This window comes from Thermobia domestica, chromosome 12 (assembly GCF_964235325.1).
Source record: "Thermobia domestica chromosome 12, izTheDome1.hap1.1, whole genome shotgun sequence".
NCBI classification, from domain to species: Eukaryota; Metazoa; Arthropoda; class Insecta; order Zygentoma; family Lepismatidae; genus Thermobia; species Thermobia domestica.
Window position 1 is genome coordinate 3,119,664 of NC_137465.1, and position 22,299 is coordinate 3,141,962.

Below are 22,299 nucleotides of genomic sequence, written 5' to 3' on the forward strand. Positions count from 1 at the left end.
AGGATAAACAAAGATTCGCCCTTTCTATCTTAATATACTTGCAAAACTTTCAGCTTGATTTCCAAACACCCCGATTGCAGGATTCGCCCTTTCTCTTCCAAGATCCTGATATGAAATGTCCACTCATTTGTTGCTAAGCGTTAGCTTCAAATAGCATTAATGCAGAGAAATAAAATACATATTTTAGTGCTTTATTTCTCATAAGGTGCCTACGTAATCATTCTATCCGAAATATTTAAATTTGGGTTCAAATAGTTGTGCCTGAAATTTTTTTTATAAAGACATCCAAACTATGCATGCACAAGTATCAGAAGTCTCATAGAACATAGATGAACATCCAGCTGTCGACAGATGTCATAGCAAAAACTGTAAGAGATTGTGAAGCAGTTTTTTTAATTATTTCAGTATGTGAGGAAAAGGATCCATTTCCTCTGTTAACTCTTTACTCAGGGGCGCATGATGGCTCAGTGGTAGAGCGCTTATCTCTGGTGCGTGGGGTCCCAGGTTGGATCCCCGGTCAAATAAGTTTATGGTGGACAGCATCATACCCCTGAGTTTTCTCGGGGCACTCGCGTTTCCTCCCAATCTCATTCCACCAATTCTTCCATCATTTATTTTGCGGCTCAGTGGTAGAGCGTTCACCTCTGGTGCTTGGGGTCCCGGGTTCGATCCCAGCCCCCGCCAAGTGAACTTCGTGGTGGACAAACACCGTGTGCGTGGGTTTTCTCGGTGTTCTCCCGTTTCCTCCCACTTTATTCATTCCACCATTTCATTCATTACTCATCATCACCGTCTCCTTTAGCCTAACCGGCATAATCGTGGGACGTAAAACTCAAAGATTTCATTTCATTTTTCATCCATTTGCTTTAATCATCGCTTCCCTTAACACACAGGGCATAATCATGGGGCATTAAATTCATTAACATTTCATTTCATTTCAATTCTTCACTCAGACTGGAAGTGATTGACATCAAGTGTTTCTGTTTCAACATTGATCGCCATAGAACAAAAACAGTAAGAGAGATTGAGAAGTGGTTTCCGTTAACGCTTTACTCTAACCGGAAGTAGTTAAAATAAACAATTTCCTGTTTCAATGTTGTTCACCGTAGAGCAAGAACGGTAATAGATAATGAAAAGCTTTTTTTTTTTTCTTTTCTTAAACGGGGTCAGCATCTCAGGTGAAAATACCATCTCTACTTTTCACCTGTAACACACCACTCGAACCGGAAGTACTGTGCATGTACTAGTACTTCCGGTTTCATTATTGTTTTCCACAGGAAAAAACTGTAACAGATATCGAGAAGGGGTTTCATAGAATCGATTCACCATCCCACTCCCTCTTAACCATCTATTGAAACCGGAAGTGGTAGATAACCGTTGTCGGTTTCAAAGTTGATCTCCATAGAGCAAAAATGATGAGAGATATTGAAAAGTGTCTTTTTTTTTCTTTTCTTTTTTTTCTTTTCTTTTTTTTTTTAATTTAAGAATCCATTCAGCGTTCCAATTAGAAGTATTAACCCTTCCGTTAACCCTGTCAGCAGATACCCTCACAATTCTGAATCGCTACCTTCAGTTATAAAAACTGCCAATCAAAGGGTTTTAGTACACAAATTAGCTACAAGCACATTCAAAGGGTAAGGGAAAAAAAAAGAAGGGATGTCACAAAACTGTATTTTCGAGAAAACGACGTTTTAATATTGAAAACCGCGTACAAAATGAATAGAGTTAGTCGAATCTTTTGCCCCCTTCCTTGGACATTTCTACATCTATGCATTTATGGCATATACAGTCAAATAGTACCAAGAGTCATCAACAGATGGGGCAAAGCACACACATGGACATTCCTTGTTTTTTCCCCTTACCCTTCATTTGTGAGTGTCTGAATGACAAGTTGTTAGGTTCTGAATTGCCATCTGTTGAGTATATTGGAAATCATAACGTCTATAAGTAGTGTGTTCTGCATTCACAATTGTGAGGGCATCTGCTGAAAGGGTTAACCCTCAATATGCAAACCGGAAGTGATTGAAAGCAGCGTTTCCAATTTGAACGTTGATCGCCATAGAACAACACCGGTAATAGATAGAGACGGTAGGCATTTTGGAATCGATTCAAAGTCAAGAAAAGATACCATTTCAAACCGTAACACACTACTAAAACCGGGAGAGGTAGAAATTTACTACTACCTCCGGTTTCCATATTAATCTTCCTAGAAAAAAAAAAGAATAAGAAAGATCGAGAATCAGTATCCTAGAATCAATCAAACATCCCAAGAAGAAGTTCTCTCATTTCCGTTAACACAATATTCAAGCCAGAAGGGTTAGAAATCAACCGTTTCCGGTTTCAATGTTGATCACCATTGATTAAGAGCGGTAATAGATAGCGACAAGAGGATCTTTTGGAATCGATTCAGCGTCCCAAGAGGAGATTCTATCTCAGCTCTTATTAAAACCGGAAGTGCTAAAAATTTACTACTTCGATTGCCATACGTTAAACGGTTTCTTGGAATCGATTCAGCGTATCATCTCCACATGTATAAAAGAAAAATGGTAGACATTTACTAGTACCTCCGGTTTCAGTATTACTTCCATAGGGCAAAAACTATAATAGACCGAGTTGTTGTCTTTGCAATCGATTCAATGTCGCAAGGGTAGGTTCCATCTCCTTCGCCTGCCCTCTATTCAAACCGGAAGTGATAAAACCGGAAGACATCAACCGTTCCTAGTTTCAGCGATAATCAAAATAGAACGAAATCAGTAATTGCGACAAACGAATTTTTGGAATCGATTCAGCGTCAGATGAACAGGTTTCATCTCTTAGATTACTATAGTATGCCTATTTTGCAACCGGAAATTAAAGGTTTGTTTTAATATTGAATTCGTATAGTTTGGAAGATTACAGGTTTAAAACGATACTCATTTGTTTACTACTAAAATTTTGTTCTATAGCTCGCGCTCCTTAAAAAAGATTGTGATCCCGCGTAGCGTAGTCGCCAACGCTCTCGCCTTTGGTGCGAGCTGTCCAGGGTTCGATTCCGGTACACTCGGTCGAAAAAGTGTAACAGCTTTTTCATGCCAGCTATCTTGAGTGACGTTTTTTCTGGGTTTCCCTCATTCATACGAGGCAAATGCCGGGATGGTACCTAATATAATAATCCCTGATCGCTTCCTTTCCTTTCATTGGATATTTTGCTTATCGAGGGACGTCATCCCTCATACACGTGACTGGCTAAATGACCGTAGAAGCCGACACCTCAGAAATCTAATTCCTAATTCCTTAAAAAGCTTAATTTCGTTCAAACCGAATAACAATAATAATCGATGCATACTAAACGGAAGAATTAGGAAAGATTGACTCCTATAAAAAATATACATTCTTTCTTTTGCTGCCTCCTGTTCATACTGTTCGTTTGAGAAAGAAATTTTTATTTTTGAGTCCAGACTTCAATTTCGAGTTGGACTACAACCAGTCACTCCTGTGCCGCAGTTAGTTTGTTTTGTTTCGTGTTTACATTTGCATTTTTTGAAATATTTTATATCAGATATTTTAGAGAAATAATATAGGTTTTAAAGCGGTGAAAATAAAAATATTCCTCTCAATATTATATGTTTCAGAATGTTGATTATTTCGCTGTACTTCTCCAAATATTGTGTATATGCTTACCTCTTAAATATTATACTTATTGAATACATTTTGCCTCTTCCAGTGATGGAGAGATCAGCATATGCATGGAGTACATGGATGGAGGCTCCCTCGACCTCATTTTGAAGAAAGTTGGAAGAATACCAGAGCCAATTCTGGCTAAAATTACATGTGCCGTAAGTGTCCATAGATAAATAATTTGAAATTTGATTCTGTTCTTTACTGTTCTGTATATAAGATTTTGTGGTAGTTTGAATAGCTTTCTTCTTAATATACTGTGATTGTGGTATGATCATTATACTTGTAGTGTGTGTGTGTGTGTTTTTCGTTTATTTACTACATAAGGGAACAGCACCTTGTTCTGAATTTGGAATCATCTCGGCTAATCAAGGAAATTAAATAGAACTCTACAGAAGCATAATTTACTTTTTGTGCTCAATGGATGTGAAATGGATGTGTCTACTTTGCAGAGATGAGCACAACATCCTTAATGGTACTCATTGGCTTTTTCCGTAGGATTTTTTTTTTTTTATTAGGCTATTTTAGAAATCAAAGAATAATATAATGTCTCTCCTTGATTTTGTATTTTAGTAAATACAAAACACTACTCAGGACTTTTACACTGAGTGCGCACTGAATTGTGACCACTTAATATTTTGTTGGTTCACGTTTTGCTCAGAAGACGGCTTGGACATGGCGTGGCATGAATTCTGGTAGTTACTAATATGTTCCACGGGGATCTGACACCATATATTTCTGAAGGCACCCCACAATGAGCGCACAGATGTCGGTGTAGGATTCATGGTGCGAAGAGCTCGTTCCACAACATCCCATATCTGTTTGATAAGATTAAATTCTGGTGAGTTAGGGGGTCAATCCATATGCTACACATGCACACGCCCGTCCGGAAGGAGTAGCACAAACCGTTATTTATCGGACCAACACACTCTTTTCCAACCATCCATGGTCCGATAATCGTAAGGAGTGGGTGACGAGTGGGTCGTGTGTTGTGAAATTGCATGCGTGCCAGTATACGCCGTGTAGTTACGTGAGGTGTAGGTGTTGTGCATCCACCGTTGCATTGGTCACGTAATTTCTGGACACTGATGGTTCGTTTGGCTGTCACGAGCTGTTTGACAGGACGCTCACCTCACGTGTTGAACTTCCGTGTACCCTTGTAGTTCCGTCCCTTGGAGACCGTTACCCCCTTTTCTTCCCACTCCTTATACACCTTCACTACTCAGGTTCGGACGCATCTTACAAATATTGCTGTCTGGATTATTGACGCACTTATTGTTCGGGTACCCACAATCATGCCCTATTAAAATGCAGATAAATCCTGCCCACCTCCCATTGTAACAATGTGCTGTCTGCCAACATGTAGCCTCGAGTATGTCCCTTCTCTGCAAAACTACCAGTCGGAGTGGTCATGTAATCAGCTCGAGTGCTAGCCACAATTTTTTGTGTGGAGGGATGGTCAGAATTCAGTGAGCACTCAGTATATTTTTATATACTTTTCATTTTTACTCAGTTCATCTAATCTTTTGACTTAAGTAACTAGGAAGCATATTCGTTGAGAATGGGGGAACAAATCGAACAAAACCTGCTTCACCAACTTATGTTTTCTAACTACTGAATAATTATACAGAGACGTTTTAGTGTTATTTTCGATTTCTTGAATCGAGAAGGTTGTTCGGTTTATATCGAACTGATTTTGAAGGGTATATACCTTACGAGAAACCTCACCATCACCAGCCTTTATATTCTATTTGACCCTATTACTGGGGACTGTCGCCCGACATCGACGTTTCCTTTGGAGCAGACAGCGGTGAAACACGGTCATCATTCCAAAAAGAATTTGGTCCCACTATTCTCTGGAAGCTTTCCACAGGCTAGTGTTGGAGACGTTCTTTCAGCAGGCCTTTCAGAAATCCATTGGACTGGCATCAAGGCTCTTCACAAAACTGTCTTAAAACGAAGACACTAACTCCTAACCCTCGTTTCATTTCCTGATAAAATTCAGAGATATTCTGGCGATATGATTTCAAGTAAGGTCAATCCATTTCAAGTCATCCAGTTTCAGATTAAATGGGTACTGACAAAATTTATTATATTTTGATTTTTGTATACAAAGTTGCACTATATTTAGAGGGTTAAAAACTAGCATTCATTCATTTTTTTTTCTCTGAGTTGCCATTTAAGTAAGTGCGTAAGGAAATTTAGCATTTTACAGAGGTTTGCGGTATACGCCGTAGTTGCATGATTTTTAAAGATATTGTTTTGAAAAAAATAGAAGAGTTAAATGTTCATCATTTTATGTTCAATGTACTTTCAAACCTAACACAGAGTGTCATTTTTGAAATTAAAATTTTCAAAGATGAAAATAAGTCCTACTGTTATACTGTTAATTTTTATCCAGATATAGGCTTCGTGCTATAGTACTTCCTAAAAGAACTTGATTAGTACGTAAGAGGTTGACCCTGTTTTTGGTTATGGGTCTTCAAATATTGGGAATTTTCGAATATCTACGTTCAATCTGAAATATCTCAAAAAGGACACATTTAAAAATCTCATATTTATATACTGAGTAAAATTGAATCGCTGCTACTTGACTGGTTTCTCAGTTAAATCTTTATTTTTATATAGCGAGATTCAGTTCATTAGGAACTAAAGTACAGGGTTAGACAAAATTCCAGCACCGCCCGTTTAATTTTGAAATGGCTTGAGGAAAGATGCTGAAATTTTGGATGCGGGTAATTAGGGTGAGGGCGCACCAGATGCTACCATTTGACATCATGGCAGCCATCTTGAAATCCGCCATTTTGAATTCAAGTCTAATATTTCAAATGGAAAGGAAGCTAGAATTTCACCGAAATACAAATCTGAAATTATTTTCACCAAACTTCAATTAGTAATGAAATTTTGTGAAGTAAACATTGCATGTGGGATCCTACAAGAAGCGCTCTGTGTTCTCCGTTTGTGCTACACGTAATGCAAGATTTTTTTTTTTTCAGTCTCGATGGACGCATAACACTTCTGTCGTCACAGTCACAAGTGTATCTGTTTCGTTGTTCGAGGTGTCAGAGATCAGTGATTTTTTTCTTTATAAACAAGTGCTTTGAGATGGCCTGACAGATAAAAAGTCTAAGGATGCCACGTCGGGCGAACGGGGAGACCACTCAATTGGCCCTCTACGTCCAATCCAGTGGTCCGGAAACAGTGCATACAACCACGCCCTGACACATTGCGTAGTGAGGAGACGCACCATCTTGTTGAAAAAGGCAGGGAAGTCACCTTCTGGGTTCAGCAGTGATGGGAACACCTGTTTCCGCAGCATGTCAAGATATCTGTCCCCATTTAGGTTTCCAAATGAAGAATGGATCGATAATACGAGTATTTTATATACCACAACCTTTTCCGTTATAATTATCCTCAAAGCATCTGCCCATTTTGGGTTTTATATCTAACTAATAACAGTGATTCTGCCGTTCATATAGAACAGAGCCTCATCACTAAACAACACACTAAGAGAAAATTGTGAGATCATCGATACACTTCATCACAGCCCATTCTGGAAATTGTATTCTCCTATCTGCGTCATCCTTCGCAGTTAGTTTGTATAGGTGCATCTTGTTTGTGTGTAACACACGGAGTATCGATTTCTGACTTACACTTGAAACTGCAGTTAAACGTCTAGTACTGCGTTTCGGACTTTTCACCAAGGGTCCTGCAACTGCCGTTGCTGTTGCCTCATATTAGACGTGAATTTAAAATGGTGGATTTCAAGATGGCTGAAATGATGCCAAATGGCACCATCTGGTGCGCCCCCACCCTAATTACCTACATCCAAAGTGTTGTCATCTTTCCTCAAACAAGTTTCAAAAATACAAGGGTGGTGCTGGATTTTTGCCTCACCCTGCACAAATAAACTGATAGGTCATTCTACAACTGAACTATATATATATATCAGTTGTTAAAAACATATAGTTCAATTCAGTTGTTTATTGGAATAATATTTTACTGAAACAAACTAATAGTTAAGTGTGACATATTTGGAGGCATGTAACATTCATTGTGTCTTCGGACATAATGTAAGTTTTGGATTTCTTTTTCAGGTGTTGAAAGGTTTGAGCTATTTAAGGGATAAACATGCCATAATGCACCGTGATGTGAAGCCAAGCAACATTCTGGTGAACAGCAGAGGAGAGATCAAAATCTGTGATTTTGGTGTGTCTGGGCAATTGATTGATTCCATGGCCAATTCTTTCGTGGGAACAAGAAGTTACATGTCGGCAAGTATTAATTTAGACGTTGAACAGTTACTCTTAAATGACAGGCACTTTTCTCATGATTTCATTAAAACTTCGTTAAGCGAGCCAGTGTAATTGAACAGGTTTACAAATTCCAGTATATAAATCATTGCTATCACATAGCTAGCGGAAGAAAGCAATGGGAAATTCACTATGGATTCTCTACTGGCATTTTTTGCGGGCACGGTGAGTCAGTGATAAAGCGTTACCTATAGTGCGTGGGGTCCCAGGTTGGATTCCCGGCTAAATAAATTTGTGCTGGACAACTTCGTGTTCGTGGGTTTTCTCGGGGTACTATTTCCTCCCACATTCTGATTCCATCTATTTTTTCCATAATTCACTTTCCTTAACCCATTAGTGCATAAAGTTTATAAGTAAGTTCTAAAATATTTTCTTGATAGAACTTGGCACTTATATGTCCAAATAATGCAAATCAGAAGTTATCATTGTACGCTATCTATGAGTGGGGGAAGGGGGTGTCTAATATATTGAACGCTATAATTACTATATAGTAATTATGTAATATATACTGTATATTACATAATTACTATATAACATATTTTAGATACATACTTTTGACAACTTCGGTAATATTGTCTATCTTACTCTTGAGTAATACAGTAAGTATTCTTGGTTTACAATAATACAAACTATACTACTGGCATTGTTATTCAAACAAAGCGTTATAGACAAAAAAAAAAAAAAAAAAATCAGTTCTTGACTTGGATTCAGTAGTTTGGGTAATCGGTTACTTCTTCACGTGATACTCCAGAAAACGCTTTGGGTGTAGTCCGATTTTACACTTTGAGCACTGAACTTTGCTCTTCCTGTACAATTTTCATTTGCATGTCGCTGCGCTTTATCTATTTCTTGTGGCCAATGATTCAGTCCATCGTATCGAACATTGACAAGGGGGTTGGAAAACTGCTTTCCCTGATATGAAGCTGTACCATTTGTTTTTTCAATAAAGTCTTTCCTATTAGTTCTTTTACTCTTCTGGGACTGTTCTTTATTCGAAGTAGAACTCCTTAAAACGTTGTCACACTGGAGTGAATTTTCATTGTCTTCGCCTAAGATGGTCCAAATTTCCTTCATGTTCATCGTCCGATCGATTACTATCTTCATTGGTGTCTTCAGTTTCATTAGGTGTCTCCTCTTCCCTTTCATCTTTCTCTAATACCGCCAGTATTTCGTGCATAGATTAAAAAAATGCTGAAAAAATAAAAGTAATGAGTCGAATACATCAATCAATATGCACAAATATAATATACAAATTCATTGTAATTATGCAGCTCCTTTGTAGCTAAGCGGTTAGCGTACACGCCTTTGGCGTGGGAGACCCAGGTTTGATTCCCGGCAGGAGCTCGTGTGATTCGGATTCCACGTTAATCAGTAGGTCCACGTCTCATATAGCCTCGCTGCTGAACGGGACGTTAAACTCAAAATCAACTCAACTCCTTGTAATTATGGCCAAAATCACACGATCACATTTTATTGAAAGAAAAGGGTTACACAAACTGTGGCACACTCGAACGTAACGCTAAATGTTACGCTCTTATGTAACACTAAGTATAAAACTTCCCATTCACATGGCAACTCCTAGTGTAACACCTTTCTTTCAGTAAAATATGATATTGTGATTTGGCTATTAGTAAATATTGAATACGCCGGAGAATTTGAGTAATCAACTTATGGCAACACTGTCATAAAAGTATGTTGTTTATTAGTTGTCTTTATGTTTTAAGAATTACAGAAGATAAGGTTAGTCTTGCTTCCTTGGAAGAAAAATGTAACTGCTGGAAACGAAACAATGCTATCTCTTGAATGAAACGAACCAATGAATCTATAGCAAACAAGCGTCTCGTCCAGTTTATTGGACAACCAAATATTTCATATTGTGTAATTCATAGTATTTCAATTCTACCCATTATGTAATATTGATTGCATTTTAAGGATATTCGACTCTACAATAAAGTTAATGTAAAGAAATAAATCGAAATAGAATCTAAAATAAAGGAAATTTACTTACCCCGTGCGCGACTCAGCAGAACTGCAGGAATTCATTTTCTCTTCTTTACAAGAAATCTATCCAGAGTTGCCAGAATGTGAGTGAACTAAGTTACTTTAGGTCTGTACATCAGGTTAAAAAAACTTTTCGGCATGCAGCAAATGATTTCGCTTTCAAATAATCCGCCATATTTAAGTGTACAATTTATGGGACGTTATGCACTAATGGGTTAATCATCGTTTCCCTTAGTCTAACGGGCATAATCGTGGAACTTCATTTCTGTACTGGCATTCCAGGAATTTCCAGAAAATTTATGCTTGCATCAAGAAATGTGAAAATAGTAAGTCTCAAAAATATACTGTTTGATATGGGACAACCTGGTCACGTTTCAGCTCAATAACATCTTTCATTTCAAAGTTTTCCAGTAAAGTGCTTGGAGCAACTGAAAATGAAAGCAGCAATGGGTTTTAAAAAGATTTTCGCTGCGATAAATACATTGGCTCTATCAGGTTAATTATATCATTTAGGTTTCTTTTTTATTTCTTTCAAGACAGTGAATGTATATGCTTGCAATGGTCTATTTGTGTTTGATAATACAGAAGCATACATAATCATGTATTTATTTACTCGTAATGAAACACATTCAAAGAATATTAATATCGGGTGAGTATAATGCTGCCAGCAGGAAATGAAAAATATTTTTGTGGAAATTAGTAATTAACAAGAAAATTCTGTTAGTCGTTTCCTGGATCTCTTGAGATGTAAAAGTCATAGATATTGCGATATCAAGGGAAACACTTAGCTAGACGTTCATTTAAGTCTGGGATTTAAATGACTTCAAAGTCTGCTTACTCGCTGCGTGGTGGTGACTGTGGATATAAAGTGAAAGTATGAAAAGAAGTATATTACTAGCTATCTAATCGATATGTTTTTGAATCAAAAAGATCCATTATATTTCAATCAAATATTTTGTTGTAGGCCTTATATCTGGAGAACTACATATAGTGTAGTCAAATCCAAACTATCACCTAACTCGTATGATGTGCAAATTCCGTTATTTAAAAAAAAAAAAAAAAAAAAACTCTATTTAGGGTTCCTTTAAAAATTTGTGACCCCCAATTCAAAAACTAATTATTGGTCAAGATTGCAATCTTTTGATGCATTTTTTTTTTCATTCTTTTTATCGGCGCGTGGAATCGCTAAGTACCTAGTGACGTAAATATGCATAAATGTAACCAACTGAAATTCTAATAAGGAATGCTGTTACAAGAATCGTATCTTTCTTTCAGTTGTCAGATACTATTAATTATTATTAAAATGCGAAAGAGTTGTTTTAGCATAATGAATCATCAGCTGTATTCTTGTATTTTAAATATCCAAATTTCTCTTCCTGCCAGAAGGTAGATTTGCCATGAAATTTAGCCTTTTTGAGGAAGGGTGGGGGGATTTAAAAATAAAAGATTTTTGTTTAGTTTAACGTTCCACTGAGACCAAAGAGAACCGTGATAATGAGATGGATTATAATGGAAGAATGAAGAAAGTGGAAGGAAACGACAGAACTCCCAAGAACACCCATACTGGATTATAATGGAAGAATGAAGAAAGTGGAAGGAAACGACAGAACTCCCAAGAACACCCACACACATGTTGTTTGTCCACCATAAAAACCAGGGTCTTCACGCACAGAGATAGAAATAACTAACAGATCATTAGATTTTTTAAAAATAACAATTCTTCTCATCGTATTTGTATATTTATTTTAAATATTAATTACAGAGTTACTTGTTAAAGGATTTGATAGAAAATAAATTCCAAAAATCTTTATCTGTTTTTCTGATTATATATGAGGGAGAGGAGAAAGAAAGTTATTTATATATATTTGTTTTAAGAGCCCAACTTAAAAAAAAAAGAAAAAAAGAAAGAAAATCAATTCGCCTTAGCAAAATGTATTCAGATTTTGATTTATTTTCTGCCAGATTGTGTTATTGATATTACAAGAAAATGTGATCTTACTGTGTTAAAATCTCAAATCCTTTTTAGAAACAAAAGACACCAGTTTACTCTCAACCTTCTATGCAAAAGACGGGTCAGATGAGTCATGTTATATCAGAAAACAGCAGAATGATTTCAAATATTGTTGTTTTTACCCTGCTGATTTCGATGGGTTCTTTGTAAGTTACCCTTTAGTTTTCGCTTCAAGGAAGATAAAGGATGTTTCGAAAACACTGGAATTTGCAGCGAAACAATTAGCAAATCGCGTGAAGCAGATAGTCATTGTAGCCCGTTTGTACTTACAATATTTTTCCCTACTTCCATCGCTCTTTAAATCGTTCTAGATTAAAAATATAAATAATATACTTTTATTATTTGTACAAATAATAATAATAATAATAATAATAATAATGTATCAAATTTGCGTCTTAAAATTACTGTAATATCCTGTATTGTAGCTGGTTTGTTCATTTGCAACCAAATTATCGCATAATTTCCACTCCTGACTATGACAGAAATGCAGGGAAAATGGTCTAGACCAGCCTTTCCCAACCTTTTTCCACACTGTGACCCCCTTTAGAGTCTACAATACATGTGAAGGACCCCTTGCAATGTACATGGTTAGTATTTATATTTCTTCCCCATTATTATATAAAATATGGTTTGGGTACAAAACCTCGCGGCCAGAACCTCGCGGCGACAACCTCGCGGACCAAAACCTCGCCTGGCCAAAACCTCGCCTCCCAAAACCTCGCGGCCCAAAATCTCGCCAGGCCGAAACCTCGCCTGGTCAAAACCTCGCCGCCCAAAACCTCGCGGGACAAAATCTCGCCGGGCCAAAACCCCGCCTGGCCAAAACCTCGCCGCCCAAAACGTCGCGGGGCCAAAATCTCGCGGGGCCAAAACCTCGCCTGGCCAAAACCTCGCCACCCAAAACCTCGCGGGCCAAAATCTCGCCGGACCAAAACCTCGCGCCCCAAAATATCGCCATACCCAAAATCTCGCCTGACCAAAATGTAAATGTTCCAACAGATGATAAGGATGACGGTATAAAAGACGCTGTTTCAGAAGAAGTATCACGGGTATTTGACCAAGTCCCGCGATACCATATGAAAATTCTATTTCTGTCTTAGAGGATTACAATGTGAAGGTAGGGCGACAGGATGTTTTTAAACTGGTTATAGGGAAAGAAAGTCTGCATAAGGAAAGTAATGACAACTAACGAGGTTAGTTTCGTGAACTTTGGAACATCCAAAAACTTAAAATTTTAACAAAAATCTAATAATATTTATGAAAATATGAAACAATATATGAGTTTTTACGACGTCCCTTGATTATGTCCTATAGGTTAAAGGAGACGTAGATGACAAGGATGAAGGAAATGATCGAATAAAAAAAGTGGGAGGAAACGGGAATAACCCGAGAAAGCCCGATGTTTTGTATATTATTATTATTATTATTATTATTATTATTATTTGTAATGTGGAATTGAATATTAGGAAACACATTGGGTTAATTTTAAAGAAAAGTTTCATTCACGGCGAGGTTTTGGCCCGGCGAGATTTTGTCCCGCGAGGTTTTGGGCGGCGAGGTTTTGGGCAGCGAGGTTTTGGCCACGCGAGATTTTGTCCCGCGAGGTTTTGGGCGGCGAGGTTTTGGCCACGCGAGGTTTTGGCCCGGCGAGATTTTGTCCCGCGAGGTTTTGGGCGGCGAGGTTTTGGCCACGCGAGGTTTTGGCCGGCGAGATTCTGGGCGGCGATGTTTCGGCCGCGAGATTTTGTCCGTATACCATAAAATATGGGTGTGGAAGTGAGTATTTTTGTTTGCTTTGCAGTGGTATATTTATGTTAGAGTAGTATGATGGCTTCTTCGTCTTGGGTTTCATACCTGAGGCCGGACACCTTGACTAAGATCTTTCAGATATATAAATAAATAAATATGTCCAGTACATATACAAAACTGTGGACCACAGAAAATAGCTTCGTCAAGGGTTTTTGACAAATTAAAGAATGCCGAGTAAGAATTTCTCATTCCCTCTTTCCTTTTGGAATCACCTATTTGTCAAAGATTTTCGTTTGAAGATATATTACAAACACGTACATCAGTCTCTATACTATTTTTGGCTCTGTCGAAAAAAAAAAAATACCGCTGGCAAATTGATTTATTATTAATTCGATCATTAACTTACAATAGTGTATTTCTCACCACTGTGTGTGCCTTTCTCAGATTGGCTTGCGGACCCCCTGAGATCGTCTTGCAGACCCCAGGTTGGGAAAAGCTGATCTAGACCTAAAGGGCTAAAGGGAATCCTTAAGGATCTAGAGTTATTGTTTAGTCTCTGAAAGTCAGTCTATGTTTTTGTGACTAGAAGTGTACAATATTTGGTTAAAGAAATTAATGCAAAGTGAGATATTAGACGGAAAACAATGGTTTTACATAAAAGCCCATCTAAGAGGTTTAGAAATATAGCTTGGGAAGGGCCGCTGACAAATTTAATGAGTGCTTCTCAACCTTTTTTAACTGACGACACATTACTAAACATTACTAAAATAATAATAAAAAAAAAATAAATAAAACTTTTTGTTCATTGTAATTAATGTTTAATGTAAATAAAGTTACGAGAAGTTTAAAATATACTCATCACTATTAACCAGTTTTTCATTGCCTTTCATTTGTTTACTGAAATAATTTCAGAAACCAATTCTCGCTAGTTTCACCCAGTTTTAAATTGAAAATAGGAATTACGCTTTTACAGCATGACGGTTTTAATTAAGCACGTAGTTATATATGTAAATTATTATAATTAAAATAGCACATATTTACGTGTTGTTGTATATTTTATTTTATTTGTGTATAGTTATTATCCTTAAGTTTTTAAGCAAATATTTAGAAAGGCGATTACTAAGAAGTTAAAAAAAGAATTGAAAAAAACTTTAATGTTTTATGGGGGAAAAAAAAGTTGAATAGCATGTGAATATTTAGAAGACGGTCTTTAATTTAAATCTAGCCACAGATTGCTGAAATTATTTAACTAAAGGGATTATTTAACTAAGGCTGCATAAAAGATTAGTAGTTACGTTATTGACAAATAAATACCAGACAACAGTTTTGTGAGTTTAACTTCTTTCCAAATTAATAATTTATAGGTGAGGTCATTTGAAGCTTGAGTGTTTATTCCGATATCAGGATATATATATGTACATACATACTTGAATATACACATTGTTTTAAATATTACATTGGAGTGTAGTTTGTGTGATTAATCTCATTAATTTACATAGGAGAAAATATACACGAAACGATAAATTTTAGCAACTAAACAGTGTATCTTCAACTATGTTCTGGATTCTATTCTTCAGGAAAATTTATAGTTGTAACATACTACTGAAGGAACTATTACACGTACCTAAATGAACTGTTTCCCTTTAGGAAAGCTCCTAGTGGTACAGTCAACGGACAATATTTTCACTTAGCTTTTCAATAATTTGGTTGAAAGTATGTCAGTTTATGTCTTTAAGTAAATAGTTGTAACATGATTGAAACTGTTAGAATAACACAAAAATATATTGGAATTGCTGTAAACCAAAGACATAGATTAGTCTCCCTGCCTTTGCTGAACAGTGACTCTAGCAATTCGCCTCCCCCAAACAAAAGTTATTCTTTGTAACTGTATTTAGCTAAACCTTCCTAAAATGTATGCTAATGTGAGAAATCAATTTTATTAGGTGTTTGGATTTTAATAAGTACCAATGTGTATGAAAGAATACATAAATCAGTAGTCTAAAGATGAATCGAAACACGGTCTCTCATCCGTGCCGAGCGGATGCTCTGCTACTAAGTACCAGTGATATGAGCTGTTTGTGTCCTGTATTCCTCCGTCCTCACAACTATTCAGGTAGCTTTTGATCATTATCCAACACATATCCAACGAGTAGGATATGTCTGGTTTAATCAAAGTGTCGTAGAGATATAAACTGTTTCATTTTAACAAAATGCTCTTATTCTACTCTGTTATTTGATAAAATTTATAAATACTACCCGATGAGAACAGAAAATTTTCCTTCATGAAGTAGTCGATTACTTCTAGAAGCTGTCTGTTTAATTGGATAATGCTCGAGGAATAAGGAATAACCTGAGGAAACTGACTATGTCGCCAATTGTACGAGTAAAATTGAAGATTTCCCGACAACCCGGCCGTAGTTTTTCAAAGGTTTTTACCATAATCATGACTATCGGATTGATTAACCCTTTTAAAGTTCAGATTTTTTTTAAAGGTAAATTATAGACTTTCAGTCAAGCAGCTGCAGTATCATTCCTATTTAACCTAGGATCATAGTTCGTACTTCATTCTCTTCAGAATAAAATATTCTTTCAAACGGTACCATTCTTATTTCCGTATCATATCCCTGAGGCGGGAAATTTTGAGAGAAATTGGGATTTTTTTTTGAAAAGATTTTTTTTTTTCAAATTTTGAGCCCCTCTGGACCCCCGTTTGTCAACGCATAGATCTCAAAATCAATTGAAAAATAGTAAGGGGTGTACTAAATGTATGTACAAAATTTCAAACTTCTATCTTGAATAGTAAGGTCGAAAAAAATATTAACAAATGAGCCCCATAATGTCTCAGCTTACTCAAAAAGACCCCGGATGTAATATAAAAAATTCCTGCGACCCTCTAGGTATCGTAGGGTCATGGTTCGTACATCATTCTCTTCAGAATAAAACAGACTTTGAAACGATACCATTCGCATGTCTCCATCATGTATCTGAGGCGGGAAAAGGCGGGAAAATCGCGAAAAATGGATTTTTGTTAAACATCCGCCCTTTTTTTTTTTTTTATCCTTTTGCCCCTTCTGGGGACCCCCTGGTATAACGCAGAAATCTGAAAAATACTAATGGGTGCACTGAATATTTGTGCAAAATTTCAATCTGCTAGGTGCAAAAGTCAGCTTGTCAAAAAATATCATCCCCATAACACCCCAGATGCCCAGGATCTCAGGTAAAAATTTCCTCAGACATCCCTATTTATCCTAGGATCGTGGTTCGTCCATCATTCTCTTCAGAATAGACCAACCTTTCAAACAATACCATTCACATGTCTCCATCATGTATCTGAGGCGGGAAAATCGCGAAAAAAGATATATTTTGTTAAAAATTATCCCACTTTTTTAAACCTTTGTTCTCCTCTGGACTTCTCCCTTGTTAACGCAGAGATAAAAATAAAAAATAAAAAAAAATTTAAAAAAATGAAAAATACTAATGGGTGCATTTAATGTGCAAAATTTCAATCTTCTAGGTGCAAAAGTAAGCCTGCCAAATAATAATAAAAATAGGCCTAAAAAATAGTTCTGTTTTTGGTTTATTACGTCATCATTACCTATGTCTCAATACAGAAAGGCGTGAAACCATACGTAACGTGTTCTACAATGCCTCTAGACCTGAAAAAAACGAAGTAAAGAACTGTATTGGTACTTTTATAATCAAATAATAAAGACACTGCTTTAGTGCCTGTATATTACTAGGCTTTAAAAGTACTAGAACTTAAAAGAGTTAATAGTTTTGTTCAGTATCTAATTAATATATTTATTTATTTATTTGACAGCCTGAGCGATTGCAAGGCACTCACTACTCCGTTCAGAGTGACATCTGGTCATTAGGCTTATCACTGGTGGAGATGGCTCTTGGGATGTATCCTATTCCTCCGCCAGATGAAAACACACTTGCAGGCATTTTTGGGAAAAAGAAAACAGAAGATCCGGATATTCCAGGATCACCAGTTCAAGGTAGGTGGCTTACGTTATATAAGAAATGGTAAAAAAACTTTTTTTTTGTTATTTTTTACACCATGTTCCCACTAGATGCAAGTTAAATGAAAAGGCGAAGAAGGAAAAAGTGATTTGAGCGAGTGAGACTGAAAAGGTGGGAGTTTGATTCCCAGCTTTCGCACTTTTTTAAAAAAATTTCTTTAACTAGACGTCTAATCGTGAAAATAAGCTAACAGATAGGAAACAGAGTAAAACGGGAAGCAACAAATTTGAATCTGATCAGCGTTTTGACAAAACACTAAAAATAAAGTTATCTGACGCGATATGTAAATTACATTGTTTTCTAGTAATAGATCAGTAAAACTTATTAATAGTTGCTTCATTATTCAGATGATGATGATGATGATAATAATAATAATAATAATAATAATAATAATAATAATAATAATAATAATAATAATAATAATAACTTATGTTTGGGTGTAAGAGGGGCAGAAAGGGAGCAGGGAACAAAACGGAGACTAACTGCCTACTCTGTTCAGTCATTCGTTCAGATACATTAAAAATGTATGAAAATCTAGTTAAAAACTCAGGGGCTACCCAAGCTGAGACACCACAGCTCACAGCTCACACTTAAATAAGAGGAACAAGAGGAAAAAGCATAACGACATAAGCAAAGTACAAAGTACTCTTAGATCAAATTAGAAGGAAAATAGGAGAGACAATCATTAAAAATACGTAAATGGTCCATCTAATATGATTTCTTTCACACGTAATACACATGATCCTGCAAAGATAAAGAAATCAATCAATCATGCATCACAAACCGTCAGTCACAGACTCAGAGCTCTCTCCCAGCTATATGTTTAGCGTACGTGCCTTTAGCGCGGAAGGCTCGGATTCAATGCCAGAGGAAGCTCATGCAGTTGGGGTGTCAAGTTCAATTGTAGGTCCAAGTAACATATAGCCTCGCTGCTGACCGGGACGCTAAACTCTAAAATCTGATATCATTCTTTCCTTTCTTTCTTTATCTTGCTTTTTCCTCTCTCTCTCTCTCTTTCTTTCTTGCTTGCTGTCACGTAAATCTTGTGATATGCAGGGGATAATAACATCGACATTATAATCGTAAATGAAACCAAACTCACAATAAGTTACAGGCTCAAAACCCTAGACCGTACGAGTCAGTCAGTAGATAGATGCACCTCAGATGGGGTAACGGCTATAATTATGAAACAGAACACCCTTGAACAGAATAGAACATGATCATAAGAAGCGTGAAGGGAGCTGGTAAACTGGCTTGGTTTGGCTAAATTCATAGCGGGAAGCGTTAGCTCAAGTGTCAGAACGAAAAGATTCTTCTTTTCAATAAGTCCCCAAATGAAACTCAAAACACTATTAACCAACTTACTAAAGAAATCTCAACAGAAATAAAATTGAATTCGATAACTTTTGCGAAACACTATCGGGTTTATACAAAAGCAATCCTGATAAATTGTGAAGAATTCTAGAAACAGAAGAAAGTTGCATCAGGGCCAATCGAGGGGAAAACTGACTACCCACGGTGAAGAAAAAACTCCACATCTTCAGCACAGTAACTGAATTAAAGAATGAAGAATCCCTTGTAAGCAACATACAACATATTGGTGTCCAACTCAAAGCTGCCTTAATGAAGAATATCGTAAACCATTAAAAGTGTAACACAAGTAGAGCTAAACAAGACATATTCACCTGACTTATTTATTTATTGTAATAAAATCTCCACAGACAAAATCAAGGAGTCAAATAAGAAAAAAGGGAGAAAAAATAACTGCTTCAGCCTGGATGACATTCAAACTATTCACATTGGTTTGGTAAAGAAAGGGTCACTAAAAAGTCACGAAATTTCATTTTGGAATTTCAGTAGCCCTGATTATGATCGCAATACCCAGACAAAACACATGAAACACCACCAATTACTGTCTCGCCTCATAGCCCTAACTAATATTTTTTTTAAGCTGCTAGAAAATTAGAAAAAAAAGAAGAAATCTTGGTATGCAGACTACACAAATAATTGCAGCTATGCCCACAAATTCCACAACTCAAACGGGCTTCTAATCGACTTAATCGCCATGAATCAATTAGTGCGACTCTCAAACGATATTCAGAAGGAAAGGATGGATCATGAAGTTTCTAAATGGCAGGATAACGCATCTACTTACAAAGAGTAACAACTCTGAGGAGATATACATTCAAATGGAGTGTCACAAGGTTCCACAGTTATGTCTCTCATCTACATATTGTACGTAAATGACACTTGAAAAGTATGAGACAGTAAGATATGGGGAAGGCACGACGTATTGAACTACAGCTTGTAACACACCCATCATAGTGCGGAGGCTCGAAATACAAATGAATGGTTTCCATCAATGCTACTGAAAAAGGAGGCTAGAAATTAAATTCGAAGAAAACTCAAATTCCCCTATTCTACGCCGATCACCTCAGACAAATTCTCAGTCAGTTTCAAGTAGATACCACGCAACTATACAAAACTACCGGGCTGGTGCCACTTAAGGAGGAAATCAATCAAAAGGCTAAACACCAACTACACTACCAAGGAGAAAGCAGACTTGGGTAAATGAACTTCGGGACCATTTTTCTGCAAGGTAATAGTGCACATCTAAAGTGTTCATATTACAAACTGGGGGAACGCAATAGCCTAATATAGCGCAGAAAAAGCGTCTTAAAGTTTTCGATTCGACGCATGTATCGTACGATGCGTAAAGTTATCAAGTAACGGCGTGGCAGAGTCGGTAGCATCTGTGACTCATGTGCCAAGGGTCCCGGGTTCGATTCGCGCTCGAGTCAATTTTATTTTTTTGCTTCAACCAATAAAGTAGCCATTTGTAACTACAAGTAAAATGTTAATTCACCATATGTTTATAATGAATTAAAACAATAGAAATATTTAAATCAGTTGTAAACTCTTTCAATGTTGCATGTTAACTAGCAATAAAATGTAATCTATTTCGATAATATATATTGATATCACGAGTTATATTATGGTTACCATAGTTGTGTAATAAGTGTTCGTGACGCTTCGTATCTACATCTATTGACAGTTTGTGAATTACAAGCACTGACGTAAATGGCACGGGGGGATGAGGCAGTCATGTCCCCTCTAAACTTGGAACTGGGGGGACTGTCCCCCATTAATTCGATTTGAAATTTTTTGTGGGGAGAAATATTTCTGTCCAAGTGCCACAAAGGAAAATAAGATGAAATTGATATTCCCCCAGAATAAGCCTCAAATCTGCTAATCTCCCAATATTGAAGACAACTCTGCTCCCCTGATCCTCCACAGCATTGTTTTTCAACTTCATAAATGTTTTGAACATCGCTTAAAGGAATTATGGGAACGGTCGTACCCGTTCCCACGCCGAATGTGGAAGACAGATTTGTGCCGCTTATTACAAGGAGAATAAGGGAAAAATCTCTTTTGGGTTATACCAACATCCAGTATTACCAAAGGGGATTTCCGTCTCATCCCCCTTGTAATTCTCCCACTGTCAACAGATGTAGACACGAGGCGTCAAGAACATTTTTTACACGTCAACTTTGGTAATATAACTCGTGATATCAATATTTACGAAATATATTACATTTTGTTGCTAGTTAACATGGAACAATGAAAGATTTTACAACTGATTTAAATATTTCTATTGTTTTAATTCATTATAAACGTAATGAATTAATATTTTACTTGTAGTTACAAATGGCTACTTTATTGGTTGAAGCAAAAACAAAAGAAAAAATGACTCCAGCGGGAATCAAACGCGGGACCCTTGGCACGTGAGTCGCAGATGCTACTGACTCTGCCATGCCGTCACTTCATAACTTTGTGCATCGTACGATATATGCGGCTAGTCGAAAACGTTTTTTCCGCTATGTTACACTATTATGCACTCCCAGTTTATAATATAACACTTTAAATGAGCACTATCACCTTGCAAAAAATGGCCCCGAAGTTCATTTACCAAAGTCGGCTTTCTCCTTGTAAGATCATCCACTGATTTCCACTTTTCTGTGCACATTACAATCAAGAATATATGCACACAAATGACTGACTATAAGGGACTTACCTGTAATCCTACTGCATTAATGCAGTTACCTGTAATCCTACTTAAAAATTTTTCTTAGGGCTCTTGTGAGTTCAGTAGCCCTACTTTTTACGTGAAATTTGCTTGCCTACTTTCAACATCACAAGAGCCCTAAAAAATTTTTTTAAGTAATGGTTATGCAGGCTAAGCTAAAGAAGACTTAATGAGAATGAATGAAATATTGGAATAGGGAAGGTGGGAGGAAGGAGAACCACGAGAAAACCTACATACAAGGCGTTTGTCCAGCACAATGCCCACTGGACGAGAACTGGTGGAACCATTAAATTCACAACAGTTTTTTATTATTATTATTATTATTATTATTAATGGTATTAAAATTTTTAAATTCGTCCTGAAATTAGGCAAAACCTACAACCAAGTTTGGATTTCGGGAAGGGGGTTCCGTACCTTCAAGACGCACCTCTGCAACTACCCAGATTTTAAACGAA

At 36.8% G+C, this 22,299-nt stretch overlaps 1 protein-coding gene across 2 annotated transcripts in view; it reads left to right on the plus strand.

Moving 5' to 3' along the window:
* The window catches only part of Dsor1 (mitogen-activated protein kinase kinase 1), a 45,374-nt gene that overhangs the window by 17,280 nt on the left and 5,795 nt on the right, over positions 1 to 22,299 (plus strand). For both annotated transcript variants that reach the window (XM_081733390.1, XM_081733391.1), the window contains exons 4-6: positions 3,704 to 3,815; positions 7,755 to 7,931; positions 17,552 to 17,732. In XM_081733390.1, coding sequence (XP_081589516.1) covers positions 3,704 to 3,815; positions 7,755 to 7,931; positions 17,552 to 17,732 — 470 coding nt within the window. The remainder of the gene's footprint in view (positions 1 to 3,703; positions 3,816 to 7,754; positions 7,932 to 17,551; positions 17,733 to 22,299) is intronic.